Source organism: Lagopus muta, chromosome Z, assembly GCF_023343835.1.
Source record: "Lagopus muta isolate bLagMut1 chromosome Z, bLagMut1 primary, whole genome shotgun sequence".
Classification (NCBI taxonomy): Eukaryota; Metazoa; Chordata; class Aves; order Galliformes; family Phasianidae; genus Lagopus; species Lagopus muta.
The window spans coordinates 55,911,581-55,923,812 of record NC_064472.1 but is presented as its reverse complement, the minus strand read 5'-3'; the positions used below and the strand labels follow the sequence as shown (position 1 = coordinate 55,923,812).

At 38.9% G+C, this 12,232-nt stretch overlaps 1 protein-coding gene across 9 annotated transcripts in view; it reads right to left on the bottom strand.

Annotated features, from left to right (window-relative positions):
- Positions 1-12,232, bottom strand: part of NRG1 (neuregulin 1) — a 452,833-nt gene that overhangs the window by 21,110 nt on the left and 419,491 nt on the right. For 8 of the 9 annotated variants that reach the window (XM_048931065.1, XM_048931059.1, XM_048931061.1 and 5 more), the window contains one exon: positions 5,571-5,700. In XM_048931065.1, the coding sequence (XP_048787022.1) occupies positions 5,571-5,700 (130 nt within the window). Of the gene's footprint in view, positions 1-237; positions 306-5,570; positions 5,701-12,232 lie in introns of all 9 variants that reach the window. The other variant, XM_048931060.1, reaches the window with a different exon arrangement.

Here is a 12,232-nt window from a genome sequence, read left to right as displayed (position 1 = left end):
TGCCAGTGTGTGCAATACAAATGCATCTGCAAATGAATGGAAAGATCAAAAACCACATAAATGAGAAACATTTTGGAGATTAATAATGCCATGGTGTACAGATTTTACTTTAGAAAATCAGGTCATAAATTAGTGCGTAAAGAGGCCGGTTCCAGCTGAACTGTGAAAACACCAAGTACTATTGATTTTGTTGCTGTAGTTGGGGAAGAAAGCAAAGTTCAGATTATTTTAACATACTTTCTTGGTTTTGGATTTTCATGGGCAGAGTTTCAGTACATCTTGCTCCAGTGAATCCAGGTTGGCACCTAAAGGGCAAAAATGTGATAAGCAATAGTACACCAAAAGCACTGCACTAACAGACTGACATCTGCTGGCCTACGGAGACGGTAGAGCACTACTAAGTGACCTCCTGGTTAGGTGTTAGTGAATAATGATCAGAAAAGGGGAAAGAAGGAGTAATCTTTCCGAAGACAATACTTCACAAAATTCAGAGTAAAAATCCACCACAGAAAATCACAGGAAGTCTTTTTGTTTGTTTCAAAAGAGAAGGAAGAGTTAGGCCTAGCAGAAGTGTTTGTCACTCACTGTTTACTCCACCTCATGAAGGGACCAGATATTTTAAAATTTGCAATGCAGTGTACAGCAGCAATTTACACTGTTGCAGTCACACAGAATCTATGAAAATACTATGATTTCCCTATTTCTGTAATGAGATGTTGTGTCTTCAAGTAGTTTCCTTAAAAGGAGACTAGATAAAACAGCAATCATGAAAAGCAAAAAAAAAAGAAAAAGAAAAAGAAAAAGAAAAAAAAAGGGAGGAGAACCTGAAACCCAAAGGCAAAAGTATTTTTAACATGGCTGATATATGTAGAATGAGTCAGTCTGGTCAGAAAATCTGGAGCTCCACAGCTGCCCACCCTTTCAGTTCATATGGTCTTCTGTGGAAGACTTCACTGCGGGTGAAGTCTACAAAGAATGAATTTATCTTCAGTATTTTTTTAATCTTTCCTTCTGCTAACAGCTGTCAATTCTTACTTCACCTTTCTTTATTCTTGATTCTGTGGTGGAGCTCAGCAGTTTTCCTTCAAAATATTAGCATACCAATCCAAGCTACTGCACTTTTTATATAAATCTGAATGACTCTCCACCACATTAAACATATAAGAACTTCAGTCTTCCTCCTTTCCTCTTCAATGCACTTTTACTTTGTGTATAGTCTTAATTGATCCGCTACCTACTTCTTCGAATCCATCTCAACTTGTGTTGTCCATCTTTCTGAGAATCTCCATGAGTTTTGCCATGGTGCAAGAATCTTCTTCTGTTGCTACTGATCAGCTGCTAGCTTCCATTTCAAGCTACCTCATCATTTACTTTCCAGGGGCCTCTTATTTGCAAATGAAAGTTGTTCAGAATGATCCTTTGCCTCTTCCATCCATCAGATCTTCCTGTCCACTGAGGGCAGGCTTATTTTTTTAGGCTTTATCTTCAACAGTTTCCTCTAGTCCTAAGAGTCAAGATATTGTACAGATAGGACTCCAGAAAAGCACTATGGCAGGTGATCAGTGTCAGGCATTATCACTAGTTTCTTGTTCAATAAACGATGCAGGAATAACCTTGGTATGATAAAAAAAATTGGAGATCTGTAGATGATTATTTGGAGATGATTTGCTGTAATGATACACTGGTTTATTAAGGAAGGACATTTATTATCCTCAGAGCCAAGATCTTCTTATAAGCATTCAGTATAGAGAGATCCAAGTCTCCACAGATGTATTCAGATGAGAAAAATGCAACAAAGGTAATTCTATCATGAGAAATAAATATTGCTGGGCACAACAAAAGACTACATTTTGATCTGTGTTACTGAAAAAGAGTGAAAACGTTCTATCACCTTAATTTCCATTATTTTATTTTGCACATTTAATTCAATACTTGTCCTTGATAGCTGGCATTTGCACATAAATTGACATTTATTTCAAAGTGACATCTCCATCTTCTTCTCCAGGCCCAACCCTACAAAACTCCAATGAACATGCAGCTGATTAAAAATCTCAAGATTACTTCTGGCTGCCAGCTGGGTTTGTTTTTGGGCCTGTATCAAGCTACTGAGACTGTTGATTTATGGTAAAAGTGGGTGGTGCCGCAAGTAGATTAAAATAATTTTTCTATTCCTCTATATTAAGCATTTAAAAGGAATACATCAAACAGATTTCATCCGCATTTTTCTGGCAGGAGGGTAAAGGCTAAATGGGTCAGAACTTAGTGTTTCTGTTTCACTGACTGCCTATAAGCAAATGCACTGTAGGAATGTGGTTTTTCAAGATGCATTTAGTAGTCTGTTTCATAGTTTATATCAAAACTAGTACTTCCATTGTATTTTTAAATGACTGACTTCAGAATTTTTGTTAGCATCATTGAAACAATTTTTCTCTTTTTGCATTTTCAAGAACTTCATGTCAACTCCATCAAAGCCTTTGCATGAATATGAGTACAGCAATCGGCTACATCATGAACAAACACGTAACGTACTCTTTTGCTGTTAAGACATACAGCAGCATTATCACGAAACATTATTTTCATCCAGTGAAATCAGGAATTAAATTAATTTCTTCATCAATAGAAAAAGCAGTAGAAAAGATGATCTCTGCTAGTAAGGAATCAATTAGTCAGACCAGCGAGGACTTCATGGGAGAAATCTTCAAAAGAACACCCTGAAGGCGTAACCAATAGTATATTCATATATGTTTTTCTTCAGATAAGAAGTAAATGCTGGGAACTCTGGTCTTAATTTTACATTTACAGAAGAAGCTGTCTCATTGTTTGTCCTCAGAAGACTTGAGGACACACTTCCAGCTGGACAGAAACGATGGAAAGAACCTCAGCAACACCAGTAACATTCAGGCTTCCAAGTCTGAACCATTTTCAAAACGTGACTTGTTTTCCTACGAAACATCTGAAAGTTTTATACATTAATAAGCCTCAAAGCTTATTTTATCATATTTCATATTTTGGGATTGCTTTGTTCAGCCTGCGATCATAATGTTAATAAATATAGGAAACATTTGTAACCAGAGATGTAGCTGTATAAAGCATTATTAAGTCTCTACACATTTATTATTTCACCTAGCTATCTCTTAAATGCGTTGAATTTCCTTGAAGCTCACATCAGTATCCATGAGATCAGATCTAATTCATACTGGATCACTGTACACATATTTTACTACAGGTATTTTTTGAATACATAGGTCTAGACTCTAAGAGAAGTAGGACTTAGGATGTCCATTTTTTAAAAATAGAATAGAAAAGTTTACAAAACCAGAGATATCACTTGGAAAATTCCGTGGTTGTTGTGATTCTGAGTCATGTTTTTTTGGTTAGGGATAAAACCAATTTAGAATGATATGGCTCATGCTTTAGAAATTTTGTTTTTGCTCTCAACAGATGGACCATATGGAAAAATGTGAACTTGCTACTGAGGCAGAAATATGAAGAGCAAGTACCATATTTCAAGCATTCTGTTTCCACAGGCATGTTCTGAGGGAAGATTTATTTTCTCAGAACAATGAAGGCAATGTGTACTGGATAGATACTTATTTTAATTAACACTGGAATACTGGAATTAAAAGTAGACATCTGTATTTTCAGTGAAACAAGAAGAGAACCGTATTTCGTCTCTTCAGTTTCCCAGTACTCTCACTTTCAAATACTCACACTTTCATTTCTTGTATTGCAGCATTGCATCCTGTTTCGCTACACAACATAAAGTTTCAGTTCTGGCAATTATTAGAGGGCATAGCAAAATGCCAGCAAAATAGCAGCGGCCCTAACTGTCCTCAGGATAAGACTCTTATTCCACTGTTTTACTATAAACGAGATTCACCCCTTCTGATTTTACAGCTCTGATGCTTTTTCCAAATAGGCCTTGGGCCACCCAGAGAGAGGCACATCTGCCAAATTTAGGAATTGCCTTTTCTTTCAACTCCAAACCCAGAATTAAGGCTTATTTCTTGTGTACAACAGGGAGAAAATCCTCTCTCCACTGAAATGCCTCTAAGACATTATTTGAGAAAAATTTAGCCAACCTATATCACATAACAAACACAGACACATCTCTGAATATATATTAAGAAGAAAAACAAGACACCAAAAAACTTTCCCAAACGTCTGAAAGTTGTATAGCTCTGAAACTGTCAAGATAATGCTAATTAGTAGCAAATCTGGTAGATGTTGAGCTCTGCTGCCCTGGATTTTCTTGAGTGGTATCAATACAGAAAGTAGAAACAAACAGGTAGGCTCTAGTACATACCCAGAAGAGCCACATCATCTTGTTCTGTTGATGCAACATGATCAAGAGTACATCAACGCAACCTTTTTTTCTCTCTGCTATCCAGCCCACCAGAGCCAGTAACTGTTCCATATTCACTTTAGCTAAAAACTATTCTAAAATCATTGAAATATTCATCACTTTCAGCAATGGTGCAATCCGTGAAACCCGAAGCAAAACAAAGCTCAGAAGGTCCAGAAAACATCAATCTATAAAACAAACGAAAACTTACATGTGAAGCAAACATTGTGGATTATTATTATTTTTCAAATTAACAACAGTGCCATTCAACCTATGCCTTTCTTATCTAATGAAAGCATCATAGACTTCTGGTAACTCACCCATCGAAACCTTCTTTCCAAATACTGTCATTTGATTTTTAGTCAAAGATATCTGCAATTCTGTGCAGTTACAGCAGACAACAGATTCTACTGAAAGCTGTCTCTTGTCTATCTGAAAAGCTGCAATATCTTCACAAAAGTGCCCACTTTCCAGTCAGTCCTGATAGACCTAAGGTATTAAATGCTGATTTCCCTCTGAAGTCAGAGAGAAGCAGTAACTTGCTAAGACTGATTTATCTCCACAAGTAAATGCTACATGATGTGCTACCGGGCAGGAAGTGTACTCCAGCACTGTACTTCTCAATAGAATCTTTCCAAATTAATGGATACCGCAACAGCCTTTTGCAGAGTAGGCTAGGCCTTGAGAAGAAACGCACAAGCACATACAGCTTATGTTCCTAAGCTTTCTTGAATCAAAATCCACATATGAAGTAGTAACCTCCACAAACTGCCGTAACGTTCTTTTCTTTCTAGGCATTTGACACAACAGTGAAAGCTCCAATTGAGAATACATTCTCATCAGAAAATGTTCAGTTATTATAGCAGACAATAAACATAAATCACCATTAGTCCTGTAGCAAGGGTACTTATGTGATGCAGTTCTCAACACATATTTTTTGACTTTGTAGTGTATTTAGTTTACAGCATCTTTTCATTATATCTAATGTTACAGCTTAAATTGTGCCATTTCATGCCAGGTATACACCAATAAGGTTTGCTGTGCCTTTTAACCCATGGAAAGATTACTTGGTTAGCCTCTCACATGCCTCATATCCAGATATTTAGGATGAAGAAATACCTCATGAAACAAGTCTAAGAGAAGAAACTTTTCAGGTGCACCTTTAAAGAAAAAGTATTTATAGAACCTGAAGGCTCCACCAAAATAAGAAAACAGGATATCTTACCTGCATAAGTATCGTGGAGGGTTTGGGAGGTCTTTAACCATGTAACACTCTCCCCCATTTACACAGAAGGCTTTCTGCTTTATGTCACATTTTGTGAGATGACTTGTCCCGGTTGTAGATGTGGAAGTGGCTGGAAAAGACAAGAGAAAAAATACAGATCAGAATGGCTTAAACTTTCCTACTGTCTGGTAAGTATATTTGTACGTGAGGGAAGAGGTAAGTCCAGTGTGGATCTGACCTGTCAGTGAACTCTTTTATCTACTGCTCCTACAAGTATTAGACACCATTTTTCGCTGATTAACGCACAAAGTGGAGTTCAAATGCATACCTCAGGGAGGTATCCCACACCCAGACTGCGGGGAAGGCAGTATTTCTCTAGATCCAGTCCATCAAACAACCTTTTATTTCTGCAACACTCAGGTATACTTTATTAAATTAGGCTGTATGACTTACATCCAGTTATTTAAATTGTGTGAATAGTTCAAGTGGATACTTTACTATACTTTATTAGTTCATTAAAGCCATGTCCCATCATTAAAGCAAAATTGCTTCTGTGAGCATGGTTAAACATAAGTCAGGCATACATCTGCTAGGCTGCTGCTGCAGACAACCAAGTCACTATCTCTAGAGCAGTAACACTATAATTTGGATATGTTTTACCCCAAATGCTACCAAAAGGGGGTAGTATTTAGAGCTTCTATATGGATGCTGGTCATTTCCCAACTCAGTAACACAACACGATAGGTTATGTGGCTTGTGGCAAGTCATTTAGGTTTGACTGACTTCACTTGATTCACAATTTAGAGGTAAGGCTCTCTCCACAGCTCACACAAAGCCACTCACCTTATCCCCCCAGCAGGTGGGATAAAACCCCGTTACTGTGTCTATCTCTCCACACTGACTGCAGAGCAAGCTTAAAGCCTTGAGAATTTTCCCTAATTTTTAAATGGCTGAAACTAACTGACATCACCATCTGCCATCTATTAAAGGTGGAGGTGATTTCTGTATGGTCTTTGTTTATCTGAGTCCAGACTTAGGGAATGAAGAAATTTTCTTACAGTGTTAGACAAATCCTAGTATTTTTATTTCTGAAATACAGCTTCTGCCCTGCAGTGAAACGATGGTTTCATCTACTGACTGATTCCACAGGAGCTGACTAGAAAGCTGCAAATGCCTACACGAAAGTTGTGTGATAGTCAAAGCATTTTCCAACACAAAAGCACCCGAGGGGCATGTTTATACTGCATGATGCATGACTTTCTACCATTTGCCTCAAACACAGAATCCAAAGAAAACATGCTTTTAGTAGATCAGCTATTAGCAAGCACCACTTATGCATTTTGAGTAATTTCTGAGAATAAAGATGAATTAGTCCCTGTCACATTTGTTTTTCATGCATTTCTCATTATCTTCCAAGGTAAACTGCATTTTTGGAACTCAGCATTTGGGAGAATGGGCCACTGTGAATGGCACCATCTCTTGAATGGTTTAGCTATCTTGTTTCAATGAGATACGAGTTTCTGATATATTTAAATTCCTTATTATTGCTCCATCAAAATCCCGTCTGTCTGTACAGATATTGCCTCTCATGCCTTTTCTCTACTTTGCCATCCATCACCAGTATGCCAGTGTCCTTTTATGTTTTCTACGATGCCCTGTTTGTACGGGGTGTTTTCCTCCAACAGGCTGACAGGGCTCCAAGAAGAGTCCTTCCAAAACTCAAGCTCCCTCTGCTTCTCCTCACTGCAGCCACACATTGTGTCATATCTCACTAGATCCACATCTAGACTGGGGCCTAATGAAATGCAAGCATGAACTACTAATTCCTCAGAATAACACATTCCTTTTTCCTGGCTCCTCGAAGCATGATGAATAACCTCTCAGACCAGGATAAATTTATACCTTGTCTACAAGCAGGAAAAGGGGTCATGTTTTAAAAGTAGTCTGATACTCTTTCAACTAGCCTGGGTTGAACAGGACTTTGTTGACAAAGGCTGGCCAACACATTGCCATCAGCTCAGCGGTGAAGGGTTGTCTATGCCTTACATCCGTGGGTCGACCACATCCTTGACACAAATCTTAGGATGGGTAATTTATTTTGTGGAGGAGCCTCTCCTTCTTCACTGGCTTAGAAGAACCCTACATTACCAGCTCAAGAGGAGACGTCTGACATGACGCAATATGGCATAACATGAACACAGGTATGATGAAACCTGGGTGAGTGAATTCCATCTGCATGGTAAGAAACATGGTTGTAACAGGTAAACTCATTTTTAAGCTTATCCCTACTCACAGCATATGCTTAACTACGTCCTTTCACTTCATTAAAATATTAGAGAGACAAACACTCTGAGGATGTCCTTCAACTTGGAAAGCTAATGCATTGATTTGGGAAGAAAAAAACCACAATACTGTCTGCAGTGTTTCTGCCAAAAAACCATATTGCTATGCTGCTGGCTAATGGAATGTTTGAAATTGAATTATGAAGGTAGATATAGCAGCAAGTGGGCTTGTAGCTATCTATAATTGTTTTCGTTGTCTTGCTTACAGCTTTTCTTTAAGCAGAAGTTCAGTCATCTTCAGATCACCATGGAGTTTCAAAGTAACAGTTATTTCCCAGCTGATGTCAGTGAGCTTGGGATAACAGCAATTGCTCTGAACCGATTACAAGAGGTGGGAATAATCTGCAGCTCTCAGAAAATCCCATGATACAAAGGCTTTACACATATTTGTGAGGAGAGCCTCTACCCTTCATTTTTGGCATCACATGTTCAAAACTGTCGTATAAATCTTGCACAATAATTTACTCTGCATTACTGATCCACTAGCACCATAGTCCCAATCTTCCTGAGCTTCGTAACTGCATAAGATGAGGGGAGGAAAAAAGTCCCCAGTGAGAGTTAATTCTAGTATTAGTTTTTCTTTGCAAAGAATGCATAGTTTTTATTGCATAAAGCCAGTATTCAGTGTATTCACTACAAGTCTATATTGCAAATTAAACAAGAAACACTAACTGTGGTTTTGGTTTTCACTGAAAGCCACATAACGGAAGAAATGTGGTGTTTGGGAGCAGGTGTTCATCAGAACCCATTTCATACAGCCCATAACTAGTCCTAAAACACTGCATTTCCATAGTTCTGTAGCAGACAGGGGCTTGGAGGATGTATATTGGGAATGACCTGCAGGGGTGAGGTAAAGCACAGCTGCAGACCACGTATCTCTGCATTGTTCTTTTTGGCTAGACCACCTAGCCAAAATTCATACCTCCTTTCTCTTCTGTAATGCTTCCTTCAGCTATACATGTAAAAACTAGCAAAGCTGGTACATTCTGCTGTTCTGTACCAAACCCCTAACTTACACTGAAAGGATAAATTACATTCTAGAGTGAAATTTGAAAATGTCATGCGTAAGTTAACATCTAAAAGCAGTGCATTCTCTCTCTTCTTTTTTTTTCCTAAATGCAGAAATGCCATCCTTAAAAAGCAACTGCAGGCAGTTTGAATAAAGTCTCTGCTAACACAAATATTCACATTGCAGTGAAGAATAATGAGATCTGCTTCAACCTAAGAGAACTGCCCAAAGCTTTTAAGAAAAAGAGAAACAGCTATAGCATCTTTTAAAAAGTACTCTGAAACATGAACTACTGCTGTACAACTAATTTAGGATTATTTCACATCAGGCAGACATCACACAATTCTGAGCTTACCTGGGGGATCTCTGACCCGATTCTGTTCTGAAACAGACAAATACATTCTCTATCTTGCTTCCCAAAGACCCCCTCTGAAATATAGCGGCTATAGCAGTGGACTCCCAGTTTTAGATTCTGGAAGGAGTCCTAAGGGATCTCTGAGTACAGACTGAGAGGGAACAGCTTTGCAACCTAAACAGAATAGAATCCATGCCTCCTTGAATTGACTTTCTGCAAAGCTGGTATGTCAGAGGACATACTCAAAGCCCCACAAGGTGATAAATGAGATCCTTATGACCAAAGGTAGACAAAGTCAAGTGTCATCTGCAAAGGAATGTTTGCCATTCTTACTGGAAGCCTACATATAAATGTGCCACCTCAGTGGACTGCAGACAGAAGCCCTTCCCGTCTCATGAACAAAAAAAGAGCTGAATACCAGGCAGGAATAAAACATACTTCTGCTTGTTCCTCTTTTCTGAAACTAAGAGTAGAGCAAAGCCTACTTGTAGTTCATAGCAACGAAAGAGGAAGGCATCTGCGATGGAGTGAGGAAGAGACAGAGGGAAGGAAGAAAGGTAAGTTAGAAAGCACACAGTAGAGCATGCAAACTAGCATTAGGATGACAAAATGTATGACCCCATAAGAAAGGCAGCTTTACTAATCCACATTCCCTCACTTGAAGGTCATTCATTCATTCATTCCTTTAAAAACACAATCCATTTCCCCCTTGACTTGCTGACGGGCAGTTTAAAAGTGTTCAGCCCCGATCTGCAAGGCAGATTGATTTCCCATATAACTTTGGCTGTAGCACTTAATCCCTCTGTGTCTCAGTGAAACAATCTACTTTTCTTCCCACTGAGGACTAGGCCTCTTCAACATCCTTGATGATCTTGACTTGCAAAGTACAGAGAGGTAGTTGCATCTGCAGAAAAGCTCTGCCTTTCTGTATTGCACTGAATAAGGAAAACCGCTGGTTCCAGAAAAATGTGGGTAGCAAAAAATACACAGGTGCCTTCAAGGAGGACAGAAACCAAAAACTGAGAGCAGTTGAAAACTGGCTTCTGTCTGTACAGAGCAGAACTTTTTTACCAAGTGAGCAGACGGTTGTGTTTGTTCTTTTATTGATCCTCTGGTTCCAGAGCTGGAGCTGCACCCATGTAGCTCTGAACATATCAAAGGGTTAGAAAACCACCAACACCTATGAAAGAAACTCAGGAAAAAAATTTCAAACTCTATTGGAGGCATTTCTGGTCCATTTCATAAGGCTGCTCAGAATTTTTCACATTGCTTTGGTGATGTAATACATTGGCTGTAATAAACTGTCTGTTGAACCCGGTTATTAATTTTTTTAGCCCCAGTCCTCAGAAACAACATGCATTAAAACAGATTCTTGGGACCTTTACATGAGATCATTCAAGAAGCCTGCTATTTTGCCAGAAGCTGGAACTGAGCACTTATAAGTTAGGGGAATTACTCTCTGGGCTTCAGACAATGCTTTCTTACTCCGGCACTATCTCTATAAAGATCAGAACCAGCAAGAAGGAAACAGGAAATTGCTGGGTCTGCAAGATAGAAACTTCAGGAAAGGCTGAGAGTATATAAACTCTTGCTGAACCACAGCAGTATGTCCTTCTTCTCTCTATGAGTCCTGAATTGCATTCAGCAGTGGCTTCCCCTCATGAATCCAAGCTTAGCAAAACAAAACAAAGCAAAACAAAAAACAAAAAAAACATAAAAACAAAAAACAAAAAAACCAACCCAACAACAACAACAAAAAACCCCAAAACCAGAAAAACAAAAGGCAGACACTTATTTCACTGCACCAGATCACTTCCTTCCTGATAGGCCAGCAGACTGACCTAGTTGGCAGGCTTGTGATGACGGTAAGACCTGCACAGTGTCTGGCTCACCACAGAGGGTCGAGAGGTGACACATGCACACATGCTAAAGGCAGCCTGACAAGGAAAAGTCTTTGTTTGCTTCATGTCATTATGAGATGGAAGAAAAGATGGACAGAGACACACACAACTCACAAGCCATCTGTGAGGTAACAGAATTACTGCTCTGAACAAAGCATTGGGTGGGATGCAAGTTCATCCCTCCTAGCAAGTGCATGTGTACACTGCATTCCTTTTTTTTTTTTTTTTTTTTTAGGAAAGGGAAGGGAATGTGGATTGTGTAAGAGAACAAAGGTGCAAAGAGAGACCTGGTTAAAACTGGGCTCCCAGACAAAGCATGCTTTTCCACTGCCATGAAGGATGTCAACTTCCACCTTTGGGCAATGCAATAAGGGTCTGCAAGAGGTTTGCATGGCCTTGCAATGCAAAATCTGGATTTTTCCCTTCTCTAGCCAACATTTGACACTATCCTTACATGTCAGCCATGGAGTTCACTAAGGCTACAACTCACATTCAATCATTAAAATAAAAGATCTAACTTTCACTAGTTAGTTCAAGTAGCAGAGCTGTCTACCCACTCCTGACATTTACTGTGGCAGAAGACTGTATTACAGGTTCCGCCTGTCACCATGAAGTTTGTCCTGATTAGTACGTAGCAATGCTGACATATTTATTTCCTTATCACCTTGAATATCGAAATACTTAAATCCCATTATAATATAGTGAGTCAAAATCTGTTCTTGTTCCTCTTTTCTCTATAAAGATTTTTCTTATTAATTCCAAGTGGTACAATTATACCTCTGCAGATAAGTGCTCTGTCTCTCCACTTCTCAGCCCTATCTGCTCACAGAAATTCAGGGACTGTAAAGACTATTCAACAGCTTATGAAACGAATCCAGCAAGCTTTCAAGCACAAATGATATTTTATGCAAAGTTAATTTGATAATCCTATATTGCCTGGAACCCTACTTCAGGAAAGTATTTCAGCAAGATTTTGCTTAAAACTGAGCATGTATGCTCAAATTCAAGAGAGCACCCAAGCACCTGCTTAATTTAAAGTCACATCAGCTTCCATG